The following is a 21,589-nucleotide window of genomic DNA, read 5'->3' on the forward strand; positions in this document are numbered from 1 at the left end:
AGACTCAGTGTTTGTCTCATGCACCTACTACTAGTAGTAGAAGGAAACGTGGTTTAGAGGATGATGAAGCTCAGCAACAGCTGAAAAGGATCAGAGACTTGTTCTTAGAGACTACAGATGAGGAGGATTTTGAGGGTTTTACTCGCGAGGAAATGGAGCTGGAAGATTACAGAGGTGTAAAGAGAGTAGCCAGCAGCTCTAATAGTGATGTGGGATCTGTTGCTAAACGCCTGAGAGATGTAGCTGATTGTGGGGACTTTGACAGCGAAGAGGAAGAGCTGGACTGGACTAAAGTTCAGGAAGTAATGGATGTTATTAATGCTCCCACGTCTAGCGATGAATTCCAGGGTTTTAATGATAATTGGGTTGCAGATAATACTTTGCAGGATGGAGCCCGAAATACTGACTGGCAACAATGGCGCAGCCGGGATTCACCTGTGGAATTAGATGCAGCTGAAAGTAACTCCAGCGATTCGGATGAGATTTAAGCAGCAGTCTGGGGACAGACTGATTGCAGAGTTCAAAGTGTCGCATTACCGTGTGCCTTGTGTGTAACTCCTGCCCTGAGCTCTTGTTGCAGCTTCGTGTTTCCTGATCATGTGAACAACCCTGCCGGAACCAGACTCGTGAGTCTTCCTTGCCTTGACCCTCAGACTGCCTGACAACGCCCCTGCTTATCCCTGGAAACTTCATCGGACCGCTCTTCATGCGGATTGCTGTTTGCTGTTTTGTTTGCCTTTGAATCGGACTAAGTTTTACTGCTGAATCCAAGCTGCCTGCTTTTGTTTAGACTGACTTTCCTTTTGCCAGCAAAGACTGACTGAGACCAGTTTGTTTACATTCCTGCTGACCGCAAGCCTTCTTTGTTTACTACTCTGCCTTGAAGAGTCTCCTTTTGTTTTGTTAATAGACATTAAACACCTTCCTTTAACTCTTACATTGCCGTTTGCTTTGCTGGTCTGTCTGAGTCTTGACAGGTTCTGTAGGTTTGTTCTTAAATTGAATTTGTATACAAGTCAGAACAAGTGTAATTTGTATACAAGTGTAATTCTAGATATATATATATAGATAGATAGAGAGAGAGAGAGAGAGAGATCAAGATAAAGATTGCCATGGATAAATATGTGAGGGGAAGTCATAGGGAGGAGGGAGCAAGCTTGTTTTCCGCTGCCCTGGAGATTAGGATGTGGAACAATGGCTTCAAACTACATGAAAGGAGATTCCACCTGAACATTAGGAGGAACTTCCTACCTGTGAGAGCAATGGAACTCTCTACCCCGGAGTGGTAGAGACTCCTTCTTTGGAGGTTTTTAAACAGAGACATGATGGCCATCTGTCAAAGGTGCTTTGAATGTGATTTTCATGCTTCTTGGCAGGGAGTTGGACTGGATGGCCAACAAGGGCTCTTCCAACTCTATTATTCTATGATTCTAAGAAAAAGATAGGTAAGTAGCATAAGGAAGGGTTAACACTCCCGTGGTGTTTGTTTTGCTCCCTGTGCCCTTGTTCAGAAGATTTTACCTTACTTTCTGTCTCTATGATAAGGATAGCAGTAACGAAGATGAATATCCTTTCAGAGGTATTATATCTATTCTGAATGATTCCAATATTAAGAACCAAAAGGACATTAACAAATTGGCAAAAAGATATAAATAGATTTATTTGGCAAAACAAAAAGGCCAGAATAAAGTTCAAAAACCTAAGTGATGATACAAAAAGAGGGAGTTTAGGATTACCAGACTTCCAGCTGTAATATAATGCAGCAGCATTGACATGGGTCAAGGACTGGGCCTAATTAGAAAATAAGAGAATGTTATCGCTGGAAGGAGAAGATCTGAGCAGGGGCTGACACGGCTATCTATGGAAGGGAAAAGTTGCTGTAGAAAGAAAGTTTAATAATCACTTCATAAGAGCATCATTGATTAAAATATGGAACAAATACAAAAGGAGATGGTATATTAAGACACCAATGTGGTTTTCGCCAAATGAGGCACATCAGAGAGGGGAAATGTCTAGCGATAGATGGCTGACTTATAGGCAACTGCTCGATGTAAGCAATCGGGAAATAAGAATGAAAACATTCGAGGAGATAAAACTAATAGAATCCAAGTTTTCCTGGTTCCAGTACTGGCAAGCTAATGAAAACTTTAAAGAAGATAGAAAGATAGGATTTGAACTGAAAGAAAATTTGTGGGATAAGATCATAAAAACGGAGAATAAATTGATCAAAAGACTGTATCAACAACTTTTAATATGGGAAACTGAAGAAGAACAAGTAAAGGCAGTCATGATTAAATGGGCTAAAATAATAGGACAAATTAGAACTAGCTTGTGAGGTCCCTAGTGGATACACATTACACAAAGTAAATTAAGACTACTTGTAATTATAGGTTAAATCAGAGTACAAAAGCAACATTACAGACTGAGACAAATGGTTCATCTAGTTTAATTTCTTGACCTTCAAAAGGATTATTGAGGTAATGTACAAAAGATAACAGTAAAGCATTTCTTTCTTTTTTCAGTCATATGATGATAAGCAGAAAGGCTCATTTAGTCTTCTAAAGTCCTGACATGTAACAACTTCCTTCCAAATTATCAGTGTTTCTATTATCTATTACTTGCCACTGAAGACTTTCCGATATTGCCTATTGTTTCCCACTATATATTTCCGTGAGTGGTACATTTTGATAGAGCTTGTCCACAAGTGATGCAATTACTTCATACTTTCATTCTTGAAGTTTAACAAACCTCTTTGCATTGCAAGTTTTTTCAAACTATACAAGTTTGAAAGACTACATGCCACTCAGCACTTAATCTGCACATTGAAAAAAATATGTGCATCTTCTGCAGAACTCTCAAAAAGCACAGGAAACAGTGCAATGGGAGACCTATGCTGACCAAATTTTTCACAAGTTTTGTTTTTGTTTTTTATTTGTGTTTTACATAGAAATAAATATTTCCTAAACCAAGAATAGCATACAATAAGATTTCTGTATAGAAAATGTTTTTTTTTTTCTGATACAGACAATCCTTGGGTTTTTGCATTAAAACATAGATGACATTATTTTACTGACACAAAAACACTATGACACAGCAAATGAGATTTATAGGCTGGATTTCATATCACAAAATCACAAGTCAAACACTTTCCAAGCATTTAGGAATTTTCAAATGATGCATGCATATCCAAGTAAGGTGGCTTTTTGTAGTTGACAGATTGTGATTTTGTCAATGTTTATTGTTTCCAAATGCCAGCTGAGATCTTTTGACATGGCACCCAGTGTACCAATTACCACTGGAACCACCTCAAAAAAAGTATTATTATTATTATTATTATTATTATTATTATTATTATTATTATTATTTACACCCTGTTTTTTTCTATGCCAAAGAAGATTTAAAGTGCAAAAGTCTGAACTGTTTAAATTCTTACCAAACCAGGATTCTCTACATCATGCTTTACTGACATTTGAAAAATTCATTTTTCAAATGTCAGTATAATCTCTTAAACTTAATTTCTATTATTTTTTATCACTGCTGCTATTATTTATAAAAGATGCAGCTTGAATGGGAAAACCAAAGAGGATCTCAAATAGACATTTCTAGACTTCAGAACTGCATTAGCACACAAAATCAATAGCCTACACTTAAGTTCTCAAAAAGCTTATTCTTGCTAAACAGCAAGAACAGGAGGAGAAAGCTCATCCTCTTCTCTGCTAGCAACACTCTTTCTATTAGCTCCTATCCTACTTGAAAAGGATATATCACTAATTCAAGTTACTGATAGTCACCAGCCATTAAATACCATAAAATAAATGATACAAACACTCTTCACAAGCTACAACATGAAGAAAGGTCATTTTGAAAAGACTGAAAATATATTTGCAATGATACATTTGCAAATCAGTGGAACAAACAAACACAGCATATCAAAAGAAGAGGAAGCTAGCTTTTAAACTGAATACTTTTCATGGCAAGATGGAATTCAGGAGCTGCCTACATACAAAAGCTGCCTAAACTACTGGAGAAAAAGGTGTTTTTGAGATTTGGACCCGAGGGGGCTTATTTAAAGCAAAACTAAAAGTTGCTTGAAGCTTGCTGTTTTTTATTGATACCTAGAGCCTTTTCCAAGGGAAAAACTGGATATTGCTGCTGGTTATATTCATTTTTTATAAGGAGATTCTGGACAAGAACAGTACTGAACAGTCTTAAGGAAAACAAAAAAGTAACACTCGGTTGGAACAGTTAAAGGTCTCTAGTGACACAATTATTCATAATTTCAGCATATACCAGGCTCTCCAATTTCTAAATGAAAGTCAACCCCAAAAGAGGATGCTTCATTAACAGGAACAGTTGTGCACTTGTTTGTAGATACTTCGCTATCAAGGCATGCAAACAGAAGACAACACTGAGTCTGAGAAGTGATGTAGAATGCAGTAGCATTCAATATTAACACTAATGAGGACACACTGATGTTTATTGATCTTTCCTTTGGGGGCCAGAGGAATCCCGGTCTCTAGAGGGAAGCATCCCCCGAGCAATGAGATCTAGAAAGGGAAAGATACACTTCCTTGTCTTTTTATAAGATGCCTTCAGTGTCAAAAATGTCACTGAAATTCCACAGATAAAAGCATAGGCTATTCTTCTTCCTTAAAGAAGTGATACAGACTGGCTAACTAACAAGCATGCAACTATCCCCTAAGGCATGTCCTTTTGCATAAACATTCTCATCTTCCCAGCTGAAGCAACACAAATCCAGATGCCCCATTGAAAAGATGCACATCTTTTATATAAACATTGCCAGACATAAGGAAACAGGCACATTAGAGATGGGTACATAATCTCAGCTTCCCTTTAAACCATGCTATAAGCAAGGGCACACATCAGAATACGAAATGATAACTTTTAAAAAGCAGTGGTTTACAGTTATCATTCCAATCCCACTCCACAACAGCCAGTTGTTTTAACGTTTTGATGTTTTAAAAGCAACTCCTTTCCTGATATTTCTAAGGGTCCATTATTTGAGCCACATGTGGCAATGCCAATCTGGGTGGGCTACTTTGGATCAGAATTGTGAAAGTCCACACAGCCAACCATCAACCTGGCTTGGAGGCTGGTGGGTATCTACACTGTGTGGCATCAAGCCAGCCCATCAGCTAGGTGGCATCTACTGATTTGGTGCCACTGGATCATTACTCTTGTTTGTCATCCTGAGCTTAGCAGCAACCTCTAGGCCCTAAACTGGGAGTGCTCTTCACATCCACTGACACTAGCTGGAACAACAAAGTGATGCAAGAGTGTGGAGCCGGGGGGGGGGGGGGGGGGGAGTAAAGACAGAATCTCTCCTTACTTTCCTCCCCACTTCTCTCACCATTTAATCACACCAGCTAGCATGAGTGGATGTGATGAGCAATAACTACTGTCAATATTGTTCCTAATGGTCACCACCCAGGAGAACAGGTGGGAAGTAAGTGCCATTTTCTGCCCCTAAGCTGCTGAACCATGTGAATAGACACAGCAGCTTCTGAATAGGAAACAGCCCAACTTTTCACACTACCACAAAGTGCGAGAAGCCTTGTAATGCTGGACAAGGATGAATTAAGCTGGCTTCTCCTGTGTTAGGGTTAGTGGACCTTGTGTGTAATATGGATGCCACAGAGTCCATTCACCCCCACACTGATTCATTTAGCTCATGTAGATGAGTCAAAATAACATTGTGGGATTGGGAGCTGTCTTGCCTGGTAGTAATTTCAAGGCTGATTGAAACATGAGAGGGAGAGGGGAACCTATTTCAGGATGCATAAGACATTGTTTGATAAAGGTGTACTGGGGAAATTAAAGGAAGAGAGTCAACAAAGGGGACAGTATTGATGTAATGTTGGTTTGTCTGCTTTGTGTGATAAAGTCCTTAGAGAGGCAAACTTAGAAGCATGCACTTCAGAGTGAAGCCTAAATACAAAAGTATTCATGTCCAGTTGCTCCCCTTCAATGTCCTGAATGAGTTGACTCTACACTCTACTATCAGTCAGGGAAAGATTGGTGGTCTCTAGGAATGAGTGACCCAGGTCTGCTTTTAATAATAATTCACTCAAATGTGTGAGATTCTTCATGTTTATAATGGGAAGAATTTAAGACCAATGTGACTGAAAGCTTCTGTAACATTTGTCTAGATTGGGTTGGAATCAGAGTGTTGAGATAGCTTCATCTTTAGTTTGGTTCTACTAAAAAAAATACTAGTTTGGACACCAGTGCACATAATCCCTCCAACAATTCCTGGCAGGTAGGTTTTGGGAGTTGTAATTCAAAACAAGGACATTTTCAAATTCTGTACCTGATCCAGCACACAGAAGTCTCTTGCCTTTTGATGCTCAATTCTTCCAACTGTTTTAAATGATACTGGAACCCATTAATCTGATGTGTGGTCTGTTTTTGTTTTACCTCATATCAAATTATACATATCTGGTTATGTATAATCTAAAAGGGTTAAAAGAACAGAAGAGGGCTTCATTAGATAGACACTAGGTTTTTTGTGCACATGCTCATGCTGCCTAGGAAGTGGCTTGATATAACCTTGGCCCAGGCCATTTCCTGCTGCTTTGGGGTTGTTGCCACTCAGGCAAATGCAAAGTAGGCTTTACTGTTTAATATTCAGTTGGTACAGGGTGTTTTTTGCACCTTCACCCACAATATTGTCATGCAGGATTTCACTCTGATAATTCTAAGGAGGGCATGTAAAGGTGTACTGGGGAAATTAAAGGAAGAGAGTCCAAACAGCAATTGATCTTTATCTCTTAAGGAGAAGGAGGGCCAGGGGAATGAGAAGGGGGGCGGGGGAGAAAGGTGAGTTTGGCAAACAGGGAGGACATTGAGGAAACAAGAAACGAGTGAAAGGGAGGGACTGGAGCTGGCAGACGTAGAAGGTGGGAATGTTGCCTGGCACTTTAAGGTTCCTGCAACAGAGAAAATTGCAGGAATAATACTACTGATACAGCAAAATTACTTGCTTCTCTTATTCCAAAGCCTGGTGATAAATTGTTTCTCAATTCAAGAGGCAATTGTAACAATAATAGCAATAGTCATCCAAATCTAGAGGAGAACTTCAATATTTTAAAAGAAAAAACACACCTTTAAAAGGATGGGAAATAATAAAAATATCTCTTTAAGATGAGTGTTTAATGTCTGTCTTGCCTGGTAGGAATCTCAAGCAAGATGGTGATCATCAGGAATGGGAAGAAGAAGCTTTCATTTTCTCTTTCCTACATCTACATGGGATAGAACAGGGGACCTCAAACTAAGGCCCGTGAGCCAGATACGGCCCTCCAAGGTCATTTACCCGGCCCTTGCTCAGCGTCAACCTAAGTCTGGAACAACTTGAAAGCACACAACAACAATCCTATCTCATCAGCCAAAAGCCGGCCCACAATTTGTTAAAATTGTTCTTCATTTTAATTATTGTATTGCATTTAAGTGTTTTTTGCACAACAAATAATATATGTGCAGTGTGATAGGAATTCATTCATGTCTTTTTTTGAATTATAAGCTGGCCCTCCAACAGTTTGAGGGACTGTGACCTGTCCCTTTGTTTAAAAAGTTTGTGGATCCCTGTTATCAAGCCCGTAGCCAGGATTTCAATTCAAGGGGGCTGGGTTTGTTTCGGGGGGGGGGGGCTGAGTCTGAGTGAAAGAGGGTCTACCCTAGCAAAACTTTTGTATCATTGCTCCAATACCCCCATGCATATCCCCATGGGATATATTGAGTATGGTGATTAGATCATGATATGAATAAACATAACAGTTTAAATAATGCACCAGTAAGGCCTTCTCGCAAACCACCATGAGAATTGGGGGGGGGGGGGGCTGAAGCCCCTCAAGCCCCCCCCCCCCCCAGCTACATGCCTGCCTGTTATAGAATCTGGGTCTCTGTGTATTTAAAAAAGAAACAGAGATGGTGTTTCAGAAACAGTACCCATCTTCCTGTCGGGACTGTTCTCTCAGTTGTTGCCTCTGATGTGCACAGTTAAATCCACAACTCAGTGTTTGTTAGAATACAGGTTTTCCTGCTTATTCAACATGTTAAGGACCAGAGCACTAAATAGTACTATTCATAATGGTTCAGGATTTTGACAGTTTTTGCATTTGACAACACTGTAGCGATCAAAGCACTAAACATTAATGTTCACAATGGCTTGGCATTTAAACAGTTTCCACTTTTTGACAGTGTTATGGTCTCTAATCTGTCAAACAAGTGGGGGCTTCCTGTAAGTAATAGCAAGTGAAACTTGCATCTAGACAGGAATATTCTGCTGTTCTATTTCCTCCTGCCACACCAATCACAAATGTCCTGGTTTTCTATTCCACGGGTACAAATCATGCCCAATCTACATTGTAGTGGTTTCTTGGGGTGGAAATGCCCTTGAGACTTTTAAAAAAATATTTGTTTGTATTTTAGCAAACTGAAGTTTTGTACTTATATATCCTCCCACTTTTTTCTCTCTAGTCCTGTTTTGTCTCTGAACCTGTTCATGCTCACCATTTGAGTTTACATTGGAGAAATGAAGGTCTCACAGTTGCACTAATCATCAAATCAGTTGCCAGTCAGTGATGAAAGTGATGAAATGTAACAATCAAAGCAAAACCAATTGGGCTTTCTTGCTGACAAGTCAAAGACTGAATCTACACTGCCAAATAATGCAGCTTGAACAGCATTTCATGGGAACAGTGCATTTTATGGGTCTACACTGACCTTATAATACAGTACAAGCTGCATTGTATGGCAGTGTAGAGTCAGTCAGTTAAAACACAGATCAGAGAAAGGGGACTTAGCCTGTGATGGGTGGAGTTAAATGCTTGGGTACAAACTATTGAGCCTAGCCCTAAGCCATAATGGTCAGGTATCCACAATAGGCAGAAGTGCATTTGCAAAATCAAAGCTAGTCCACCCACTGCATCTTTTCTGGTAAATGCCAGATCTATCTAGAATAACACACCCCATTTGGATTGTTGAAATAAACACTGCATGAGGCTCCCTTAGATCTGTTTGGGAGTTTCAGCAGGTCAAAAAAAAAATCTGTGGCCAGAGTTGGTTATAAAGTATGTAAGTAAATAGCAGTGGTTGCTCCGCAGCTGGTGAATTTTTCTCTCTACACTGACTGATAACGAGAGACCAATCTGGCATCATGGACTACGTAATGGCTAGAAAGGAACATCCTTAACCACTATAAAGGCAAAAGGGAGTATTGACTCCCATTTCATGGCTGTTCCAAGCTGCAACACCCCACCTACCTTGGAAAGCCCATGTGCTGTATGTACCATATTCTTATTGTTGTTTAAAATAGACATAATATTGTTATAAACAGTAGTGTTCTGTTGTGTGCCTTCATCACACTTCTGGCTTATAGTGAACTTATGGTGAACCTATCATAGCATTTTCTTGACAAAATTTGTTCACAAGGAAGTTCCATTTGTCTTCCTTTGAAATGGACGTCACCCTGTGGTTTTTCATGCCTCAGCAGGGATTCAAATTATTATTATTATTATTATTATTATTATTATTATTATTATTGATCCCCCAAAAGGGGACTCAAAGGGGACTCAAACCCTAGTCTCTCAGTGCCCTAGTCCAATACTCAAGCCACGGCTGCCTCTCAGTGTTTAGTTATGCTAACTTATTTAAATAGGTTTGCCATCATGTTTCTAGCTTTATTTCATTTTCATCTGCGTTACAAAACATCTTGAATACCATGTCTGAAGGAAAATAAATAAAAAACAAAGTATTAATCACTATGCAATTATACACCATTTGGAATGGTATAGTTCCTATTCTCCAGTGGATGCTTCCTATGGATATTTGACTTTATCAGGAAGCTTAAGTGAAGCGTCCCACTTCACCTGACTTCTGGCAAGGAAAGAAGGAGCAGTGGGGCAAATCCGCCACCCTACATGATGCTCCCTCTAGTTATGCTTTCCCCATCACACGTGAAAGCATCACACTTGCAGGGAGGCTCCGTGCTGGCTCAATTGGAGCCAGCATAACATGGGGGAAATCGTTGCCCTCCTGAAAAGGAAGCCTTCTGTGTTGGGATGAAAGCGTCTGGCTATGCTTTCACCCTAGTTGGAAGCAGGGCCTAATCCAGAAGTCACACAACATTATGCGATGTCCAGCACTTTACCAGGAACCAAGATCTAGCTTACTACCACATGTTATAGATTCCTTGAAAAACCACAGTGACCCAGATAAAGTAATTATGCTTTTAAATTGTCAATATTTTAACTGCTGCCTTTCAGTGGCAAGATTCCTGAACGAACTCTGTAAACTGAATATGTAGCAAAGGTGAAGTTCCTTTTTCCATTATTTGTACTGTATTTTATACCTTTTTGCTATGTATATGCCAATAAAGATTTATTGGATTATGTGAAATATGTCTTTAGTGAGTATTATTTGATAGGACATTTTCCATTACTAATAATATGTTTATCTTTTGGGGCTTGGGGGTCCTCTTGAACTCTGCATTGAACCTGGCGGCCCAGGTATCAGAGGTGCTTAGGAGGGTCTTTGTCAACTGCGCCTGTTCTTTGAGAAGCCAGATCTGTACATGCCTTTGTTACATCCCATCTGGATTACTCTAACATGCTGTACATGGGGCTGCCTTTGAAGAGTGCTTGGAAACTTTAGCTGGTCCAAAAAGCTGCAACCAGGTTGCTCACTGGGGCTTCCATCTTAAGCCTGTTTGGTGGGAATGAGAGAGCAGGACTTCTTTCTCGACCTTCCCCCTCAACCTTTTGCACAGTATATTTGGTTAATTCCTGATTTCCTTCAAAATACCCTACAGCATAAAATTCAGTATTGTAAACACACTTGCCCATTTATTAATTGGTCTCTCAGTCATCACTGAATACACAGCTATAGATGAAAGTTTAAAGCCAACTGTGTGGTTTGTTTCTCCCTCTCTTCTTGCTAGTAAGCAATATTCAAGAACTAGGTAAGACAAAGGTGGTTTCATGACCCATTTATCTCCACAAATTCAATGCCCATTTGATATACAATGGGTGCTGTTGTGCCGAGCCTTTGAAAAGTAATAGGGCCTAGGAGGCAGCTGAAGAGGATGAAGTGGCAATTACTTCCTTTCCCCCAGCTTAGCAGGTGCCCAGCATCACAGACAGCAATGTTAGTAATCTGAAATGCCATGCACAGAGCATTGGTAATATGGCATAGAATTCAATGCCTTTCCTGGAATCTTAAGCATCCTCGCTTTTCTTTAAAGCCCTCAAGCTTGTAGAAAGGTGTTTGGAATATATATAAGGATGATTGTCTTCAGACTGATCTTGCATTGAGGTTTTATGTTCTGTACAGGTACAGTCCTCTCAGTTCCTCTCTAGTTGTCAGTAGGATATTTTTATTTGTCCTATCTTAAACCTCTTATTTACTGTACATTTCCTTCTTGTCATCCGTTTATTCTTTGTATGACACATTCCATCCTTCTCTTAAATCAAAAATGTTGCTGGGGTGTCTTCAACAGGAAAACAAAGCAGTCACTATCCTCAGGCTTAAAATCTAAAACTGCTACTTAAGATGTATAACATAGGGAACTTAGTAGTTGTTTTCTCCACTCCTCCCAAAGAGGCAGTGAATGGTACCATATTTTGGCTACACAGCTGTTGTTTCTCTTTCCATAAATCTACCAGGGACTGGCATCGAATAGGTCATGGTCTGGATTCATTCTATGGACTAACACTTTGAGGAGCACTGGCAGAATATGACAGAATAAAGGCATGTTGGAGAGAGGAGGAAAAAAAGGACATAGTTCAATTGCTTGGTGAAATGGCTACCAGAAAGTGACAGGTGAAGGAGAGTCTAAGGCTGTTGTACTCTCTGCATAGGTAATGGAAGCATCCTGCTTTATTTTACTTGTGTTTCTTCCCTCTGATTGAGCTTAATAGAACAATTTTTCATAAGATCAACTGAGAAAGAGCCGAGTAGGAACTCCTTCACTAAACATGACATAATGGGTCTGTTCTATTGCCTACCTCTGCTGTTGTATGTTTGAAACCCTTCAAATGGTCAAATACATGTTTTGTATTTCCTTTCATTTTAAATTTCATTAGGTTTCTCCAAGTCTGTATTTTTTTCTCATGTTTGTTTTATACTGGTTATGAGACCAGGACACCCCCCCCCCCTCACCAATGAAGGGGGGAGGTACGCAAACTGGCCCATGTCATATGCCCACAAATTGTGATGAGAGAATATACTAAGCGATAGAGCAATAAATGCATACAATGATATAATTTCAGTGTGGGAGGGAGGGGACAGCTGATAGGTGACTGAGCCCCAGCACTGGCCTGCCCCTGCATTGTCCTTGCAGGCAAAATGAGGTGGGGTTCGCATTCAGCCGATCAGGCACAGGCCGGAGAAAGCCCCTGATTAGCTGCCCAGCTAAATGCGCCAAAATGCACAGAGAGCGGAGGCTTCAGTGGCTTCAAACTACAAGAAAGGAGATTCCATCTGAACATGAGGAAGAACTTCCAGACTGTGAGAGCCGTTCAGCAGTGGAACTCTCTACCCCGGAGTGTGGTGGAGGCTCTTTGGAAGCTTTTAAATAGAGGCTGGATGGCCATCTGTCAGGGGTGATTTGAATGCAATATTCCTGCTTCTTGGCAGGGGGTTAGACTGGATGGCCCATGAGGTCTCTTCCAACTCTTTGATTCTATGGTTCTATGATTGTATGAGGCTCTTTGGAAGGAGAACCCTAATGAGAGGATGATGGGTGAGATACACCAGCCACCACAACATCCCTGCCCGGTAAGACAGCAGGTCATATATCACAGAAGACTGAAGCAGGTTTCAAGACAACTTCAAAATACTAGATCTTTGTATCATGTACACCCTGACTTAGCTTAAGTATTTTGTCACATTTAAATCTACAACAGTAAAGTAGACTGAAAATGTGTTTCAGTGGCCCTGCTCTACATACTATTAACTACATTGTGCGAAATCTCTGCACTATGCAAAGTGAGCACTTCTATCAATCCCATTTCTTCAGTATCTCTATTGTACTTGGGACTCAAAACTGGATTTATGACTTAAATTAGTACATATCCCATGTCTTGATGGCTAGTCCAGCTTTGTTTTCTTATCAAATCCTGGAACAATACAAATCCTGGACAAACAATACAAAGACACCCCCCCCCCCCAAAGGATATACCCCTACTCAAGGCATGCCTCTAGCATGCCTATATTTTTTCACAGTGTTTATATTTATCTACAGTGTAAACAAATACAGTGGCCCAAGGCTTGGTGCTATTGTGCCAGCTTTTTAATTGTCATATAAGACATTGGTCAACCATCCAGTAATTCCCAAGTTGACTAGACTGTCTTTTTGACTTCCTGTATTTGTCATGAATGTAAATGGCTTTGTTATGGTGGGAAACTGAAGCAGAGTTTCCCATTGCTGACTGCTGTGGTTTGAGCTGTATTCACAATGCTTGTAAAAGTTTCTGTATACTTCTTGCTGTTAGATTCATCTTGTGGCAAAATAGTCCTTGCACAACTGTTAGCAATTGCATACAATTAAAATTACTTTGCTTCTTAAAAAGAGCTTTAAAATATCTCAGTAGAGGTACATGTTGAGCTGTTCAATGCCTGCTTGCAAACATGATTAATGTTCATCAATGGGTATCCCATTGGTGGGCTGCCTGCTCTAAGACATAGCACACTTTGTCATAGCAGAGGCTGAGGTGGAGGGAACAAAAAGCCCCCACTGTCTTTTGCAAACCACCTACAGGGGCTGGCAGCAGTTGCATTCCTTTGCCTTCATATTCACTATCCCTCACACTAATTTCACACCTGGCTAGATACTGAAGGCTGGATAATATAACACAGCTTCCTGAGGGATAGTACCATCTCTCAAATAATCATTAAGAAGCGTAGAGGAAGGGAAAAGAAAGAGAATCTCAAAGGGAAAGGATGAAAGCAAAAGCAACATACCTGATACCGCAAGAAAGTCATCAATGCTTGTAATGTCATCCACGGCTTCCGTAAGCACTCGTATGTGTTTCTCCCATGTGCTCTTATATATCTCCATGTTGCTTTTCACCACTTGGCTTTGGGGCCGGGCTGCAAGAGCTAAAGCAGCATTGATTACCTGCACAGAAGTAGATATATTATAATTAAAAAAGAAAGCAAATACCTAAATTGCAAACTACACACACACACATATATACATACACACTATTGAATTACAACCTGGTATCTCTAGCAGTAGAATGCAACACCAAAGTATAAATTTTCATGTAAAACAGAAATACAATATTACACATGATAAAATGGAGAAAAATTAAGAAGGGGTAAATAATGGGAAAGTATCGTCAGCACATTTGAGATGTACTGCTTTATTTTGTTGAGAGCGTTTGTAAAATTAATGTATTTATTGTAATCCATGAAAGCTCATACTAAAAAAAAATTATCTCAAAGGTGCTACAAAATCTCTCTGTGTCTATCAGATGAAAATAGACATTTGAAAAATGTTTCACATGCTAACCTTCTTGGCAATTTAAAATTCAGTTAAAAAGTAAGTACACAGAAGATGCTGGGGTCTTGAACTAAGTGCCTTGGAAACTGGAACCAATTTCCACCATGCTAATTTGTCAGAGGAGAGACACAATCTTGCTATTCCATTTGTCTCCTTTGTAGTGCTACCATTATGAATGGCAAAAGGATGATTTTGCAGGTACCAGTTCAGTTGGTGACTCAGAATTTTGTTGGCCTCCACTCTGGTCCCATAGTGGTAAAAGCTATTATCACATGTATTTTATAGTGCTTGTTAAGTGTATTTGTTAAAATGCAGCTCCAACTTTAAGTCCTGGGCTATGTTTCATGTGACACTGTCTAATAAAGGAATAGCTCTAATCTTAACAGAATTAGAGCATTATATTCAATACTAGCTGTCCCCTGCTACCAGTCTGTTGATCTGGAAAATAAAGTAATGAGAAAGTGTTGGTTTCTAATATATGTACTTTCTTTATGCTTGTGGGTAAACAGTATTTCTTGCTATTTCTTTGTCAGTGACTACAACTCCCAAATGTTAAGGTCTATTTTCCTCAAACACCATCTATGTTCATATCTGGGCGTATTGAGTGCTTGTGCCAAGTTTGGTCCAGATCCATCATTGTTTGAGTCCACAGTGCTCTCTGGATGTAGGTGAACTACAACTCCCAAACTCAAGGTCAATGCCCACCAAACCCTTCCAATATTTTCCGTTGGTCATGGGAGTTCTGTGTGACAAGTTTGGTTCAATTCCATCATTGATGGAGTTGAGAATGCTCTTTGATTGTAGGTGAACTATAAATGCCAGCAACTACAACTCCCAAATGACAAAATCATAATGTTTTGAGTGATGGTCACTCCTTGTGTTGTGAGACATTTTGTTGCCAAATTTGGCGTGATTACATTCATTGGTTCTTTTGTTTTTAAGATACTCATTATGCACAGAGCATTTTTATATAAATAGATAGCTTTCTACAGTGCCATGACTGACTGCATTACCAAGCCATCTACCCTCTTCTTTTCTAATCCACACAGTGTGATGATTACTGCATCCTTCCCTTCAAATGCCACCTACATACCACTGCTAGATTTACCTCTGAGGCTTAAGATATTGTCATAGAGTAAATCAATATACAAAATGTAGGAAATACAACAAGAAACAAAATCTGGAAACATTCTTTTATAAGTCCCACTACTGGAAGACAATTATGTATGATCTGTGCTCCATACACCACAGCACTATGTTTTTCAGTACGCAGATGGCATGAAAATGTGACACATAAATGTAAGCATAAAATTGACATTGCATTTTGGCGTGACCTAGACTAAAGTGCAAAAGTGAAAGGTTATTGAACACCTACATTAACATTCTAGTTTTAACATTCTGCCTTGAAATTTTATACAGCATATTATTCTTGCTGAAATAGGAAGACTTTCTGAATTTTGGTGAAGGTTACATTTCTCCCAGCCTTAGAAGATATCAGGATAGACCTTGAAAGGAATACATTTTATGTTCAGGAAATATACATTATTCATGGGCTTTTCAAGGTAACAGTTCATTAAAACACAGTAATCCCAATCATTAAACTATATTACCTATCCTTTAAAGGTGCAACTTGTGTTTCTAATCATGCTTTTTCATAATAGAAATGATTGTGTCAAACCACACAAACAATAAAGGAAACAATAAACAGAAATTAAGAATTACTAAACAACATCCTGAATCACCTGGTATTTATGATGTTCATTATTAAGAAAATGTATAGCTATTTATTCAACAATATATTAATGGGTACTATGATACTAGGCACTAGGAACTCTAAAGTAATCTAACATTCTTCAATCCATTCTGCATACCCCAATAAAACCAGTTATATTTTCCGTCCTTTAAAAAGCATTAATTGACATCATCAAGTAAAATCTTCCTGTTGTAGGGAAGATGATATACAGTGGGTTCTCAGTATCTGCTAGGGTTTGGTTTCATGCCCTCCCCCCAACAAAATAATGGGTGCTCAAGTCCCATGATATACAATGATATAGTAAAAGAAGCAACTCAAATGAATGTCAGAAACAGCCTGAGGATCTGGAAATGGCAGGCTGCTTCAGCAGAGTATGCATATTAGTATAGTGCTCAGTGTCCAAAAAAATTAAGGTTTGCATTTCAATTTTTTTTCAAATATTGTAAACCCATTGCTGATTGAATCCAGGAGAAGAACCTGTGTATAGGGAGGGTTGACTGCATATTTTGTTGTCTTCTTTTCATTTTTATCATATAACGAATGCACTTACTGAACAAAAGTACATCATTATTTTTATTTTAAAAATGAGGGTCTCTTTATTGCATTCCAAAATAATTTTTAAGAAAGATGCCCCTCCGTCTCATCCTCCACCTCCTCAACTTTTTCATCAATCTGTTTAAATAATAGTTATTCACGCCAAATCTCTCTCCTTCAGCCAAGCAGCGTCAGCATGTGGATACATCAATCAGTCTCTCTTTCTGAAGGAAAGTGTATAGGTATAGAATCATAGAATCATAGAATCAAAGAGTTGGAAGAGACCTCAAGGGCCATCCAGTCCAACCCCCTACCAAGAAGCAGGAATATTGCATTCAACGCACCCCTAACAGATGGCCATCCAGCCTCTGTTTAAAAGCTTCCAAAGAAGGAGACTCCAACACACTCCAGGGCAGAGAGTTCTACTGCTGAACGGCTCTCACAGTCAGGAAGTTCTTCCTAATGTTCAGATGGAATCTCCTTTCTTGTAGTTTGAAGCCATTGTTTTGCGTCCTAGTTTCCAGGGAAGCAGAAAACAAGCTTGCTCCTTCATCCCTGTGACTTCCTCTCACATATTTATACATGGCTATCATGTCTCCTCTCAGCCTTCTCTTCTTCAGGCTAAACATGCCCAGCTCCTTAAGCCGCCCCTCATAGGGCTTGTATTCCAGACCCTTGATCATTTCAGTCGCCCTCCTCTGGACACATTCCAGCTTGTCAATATCTCTCTTGAATTGTGGTGCTCAGAATTGGACACAGTATTCCAGGTGTGGTCTAACCAAAGCAGAATAGAGGGGTACCATGACTTCCCTAGATCTAGACACTATGCTCCTATTGATGCAGGCCAAAATCCCATTGGTTTTTTTTCCCACCACATCACATTGTTGGCTCATGTTTAACTTGTTCAACTTGTACTTTTTCACACGTACTACCCTCGAGCCAGGCATTGTCCCCCATTCTGTATCTTTGCATTTTGTTTTTTCTGCCTAAGTGGAGTATCTTGCATTTATCCCTGTTGAACTTCATTTTGTTAGTTTTGGCCCATCTCTCTAATCTGTCAAGATCGTTTTGAATCCTGCTCCTGTCCTCTGGAGTATTGGCTATCCCTCCTAATTTGGTGTCATCTGCAAACTTGATAATCATGCCTTCTAGCCCTTCATCTAAGTTATTAATAAAGATGTTGAACAGGACCGGGCCCAGGACGGAACCCTGCGGCACTCCGCTCATCACTTCTTTCCAAGATGAAGAGGAAGCATTGGTGAGCACCCTCTGGGATCGTCCATTTAACCAATTACAGATCCACCTCACCGTAGTTTTGCCTAGCCCACATTGGACTAGTTTGTTTGTCAGAAGATCATGGGGGACCTTTTCGAAGGCCTTACTGAAATCCAGGTACGCTACATCCATGGCATTCTCCGCATCTACCCAACTTGTAACTCTATCAAAAAAGAGATCAGATTAGGCTGGTATGACTTGTTTTTGATAAATCCATGTTGACTATTAGTGATGACCCCATTTGTTTCTAAGTGTTTGCAGACCACTTCCTTAACAATCTTTTCCAGAATCTTGCCTGGTATCGACATGAGGCTGACCATCTGGTAATTGTTTGGGTCATCACTTTTTTCCCTTCTTGAAGATTGGGACCACATTGGCCCTCCTCCAATCTGCTGGAACTTCTCCCGTTCTCCAAGAACTCTCAAAGATGATTGACAATGGTTCGGGAATGACTTTTGCTAGTTCCTTCAATACTCTTGGGTGTAGTTGATCTGACCCTGGGGACTTGAACTCATTTAGAGCAGCCAGGTTTTCCTGAATGACTTGTTTCCCAATTGGGGTTGGATGTCCTCTAATCCCTCATCCACTCCATCTTGCTGAGGTAGAATATGACTTTCTTTTTGTGAGACCATATATTAGCCTATGAAGGTATCCTGGAATGGTCAGCCTCTCTCCTTTAGCTAGGATGAAGTCACAATGGTCAGTCCTTCTCCTTTAAGTACCCAGCATCTTCATGGTGATGTCACAAAGGCCAGAGTCTTTATTACAGGGAGGCAGCCACTGCACCACATCACAATGAGTAGCCTTTTTCTTCAGGTAGAAACATCAACATACAGATACATTGGCCATTTACTCTCATGCAAGCAAGCATCTGGGAGGACACTGTGTATGGAGTGGATGAGGGATTAGAGGACATCCAACCCCTCCCAGGGAGCTCTAAAACCCATCCAAGGAAGATAGAAACAGAAACATGTGAGCAGAATCCTTCATGTTAAAGTAAGCATGGGGACGTAGAACCGCATCATAGAATCATAGAGTTGGAAGAGACCTCATGGGCTATCCAGTCCAACCCCCTGCCAAGAAGCAGGAAAATCGCATTCAAAGCACCCCCCAACAGATGGCCATCAAGCCTCTGTTTAAAAGCCTGAAATGAAGGACTTTTGGGCAAGGAATAGCACTGAGCTGTGCTGAAATTACTAGAGAAGACATATTTTATCAGATGTTAGTAAATGAAATGGATTCTGGTCTGATTTTTATGGGGGTCATGCTGTATAACATTTTCAATGTGCTTCCACCCCTCAACATTTCTAAAGGTAACTTTGAATTGTTCTCCATAACATTTGATAGGAAGAAAACATACATCATGCTCAAAATGACTTTGAGCATAAATTTATGTCTGTACTAGCTAGCAGAGCACAATACTGCTTGTGGGGAAAATACCATGAAGGAGGAACGTGTTCTACTTTTTTCATGATGACACTTAGGTTTCATAATTGTGCAAGATATGCTAAGCACAGATCACACAACTTGAATTTAAATCTGTGTACACTAAATCAGATTTCTCCAACCTGTCACACTCCACATGCGTTGGTAAGATGAGAATTATAATGCAACATATCTGAAGAACATGTATCTGGAGGAGGATAAAGTGAACTATCATGTGAAACATCACTATTGTTCTTCATCAAGAAAACAAAAATGTCGGTTTACTGTTTTCTGGTTGGTGATGCTTTATTACATAATTGTAAGGGCTGTCTACTTTCTCTCATTGCCAAACATGTTTACATACACGGCCAATGCCAGAGAACTGAAGTCTTCTGCATAGAGTTGCACTGACCACAAAAGAAATGTATTTGCAGAACCAGTTGATTAACAAATGTCTGGTTCTGAGGGGACTTCAGAGTCAAAGACTATAAGCAGGGTGACCTGAAAATCTATATTTTGGACTGTAGGGAATCTTGATTTTCTCTGCTTGTAAAGCACTTTCATCCATTCAGAAGTATAGCATCTTCTCAATGTGGAGGAACTGGTAGACAATCTGAGCCTGTAATGTGCTCCTTCCTCTTTTAGTGTCCCCAATGGTATGACTGGTTCTGGTAGACTGATTGACCACAAAGAGGGGCTTGTTTTTTTTTATCACAGGGCTGTGCCCAGTGATAAAAACTTACAGCAACCCTGTGCCATGTTGTTGTTCATTTTTTCAGTCGCTTCTGACTCTTCGTGACCTCATGAACCAGCCCATTCCAGAGCTTTATGTCAGCCATCCCCACCCCTAGCTCCTTCAAGGTCAAGCCAGTCACTTCAAGGATGCCATCCATCCATATTGCCCTTGGTCGGCCTCTCTTCCTTTTACCTCTGACCTCTCTGCCACGACCATCCCGTCTTGGGTGTCCCTTCACGGTTTCGCTTGTGACATCATTGAAGTGCTCAAGTTCCAGCAACATGACAAGGCAGCGATCCTTTGCTGGAGCCCTGTGCCATAATCATCTTGAAAATTTAACACTTCTAATATTTCTATACTGGGACAATTCGGAACAAGCAATGAAGTGTAAGATTTTCACTGAATTTGTCTTAAAACATTTTAATACCTGTAATGTTCATCGAAGCCTTCATCCAAATAAAACAAGCCTGTTTTATTTCACTACTTGGACACCAGTTGCTGCCTTCATATACCAGTATTTCTTATGGCTTTCTTAAGCGAAGAGTTCTCAGTGGGAGTTTTGCCAATTCCCTCATCTGAAACAAAGCCTACAGCACCTGGCATTTGTTGGGTCTCCCATCCAAGACCATGGCTGATCTTGCTTAACCTCTAAGATCCTGCAAGATTTGATGCCTTTAGAGAGTTTAGGCATAGGTCATCCTAGTTCACTTTACTTCACAATGTCAAATCATGATGCCACAGTGGTTGCCTTTCCCCTTTCAAATGCATTTTCTTGGCTGTTTGTCAGGTGAACAGCACACATCTGCTCAACAATGTACGATTTCCCTGTTGCAGTATGTTAGCATATAACTGACCTCTTGTACAGTCCTCAAGGTAGAAGGGAGCTGATAAAAAAGAAATGAAGGCAATACTGCATAAAATACTGGATAACAGAACAATTACTGTTCATTTTGTTCAATTTTGTATAACAACTATTAAGCTATTTGCTATGTTGACTTCTGCCACTTCAGGATAAGCCCCCCTGACACCAGACAATGAACTATCAGTTGTGTTACTATATCTATGGGGCAAACCACCATGCTTCATATAATCTTGTGTGAGGACAACAGTAGTACCACATTAGGCTCTGAATTAGATTTAGACTACTGGATACTGATCACTTGCAGACCACTTGTGCTTCCTCAAGGTAGTGTAAAGGATCTCCGCCAATGGTAATGAAGCTGCCACCAAAGTGTAAAGAGACGCTACCAACTAGTGAGGAAGCGCCTAGGTTTAGGAGAGAGGAGCCACTGATTTGTAAAAGGCTCTGGTATTAAAGGCTCTGTTTGTGTGGTGAGGTAAT

At 40.1% G+C, this 21,589-nt stretch overlaps 1 protein-coding gene across 1 annotated transcript in view; it reads right to left on the reverse strand.

Annotated features, from left to right (window-relative positions):
* Positions 1-21,589, reverse strand: part of CTNNA3 (catenin alpha 3) — a 1,221,152-nt gene that overhangs the window by 305,457 nt on the left and 894,106 nt on the right. Inside the window, exon 11 of the mRNA XM_060768919.2 lies at positions 13,981-14,137. Within this exon, the coding sequence (XP_060624902.2) occupies positions 13,981-14,137 (157 nt within the window). The remainder of the gene's footprint in view (positions 1-13,980; positions 14,138-21,589) is intronic.

The sequence above is a fragment of the Anolis sagrei genome, chromosome 3 (assembly GCF_037176765.1).
Source record: "Anolis sagrei isolate rAnoSag1 chromosome 3, rAnoSag1.mat, whole genome shotgun sequence".
Classification (NCBI taxonomy): domain Eukaryota; kingdom Metazoa; phylum Chordata; class Lepidosauria; order Squamata; family Dactyloidae; genus Anolis; species Anolis sagrei.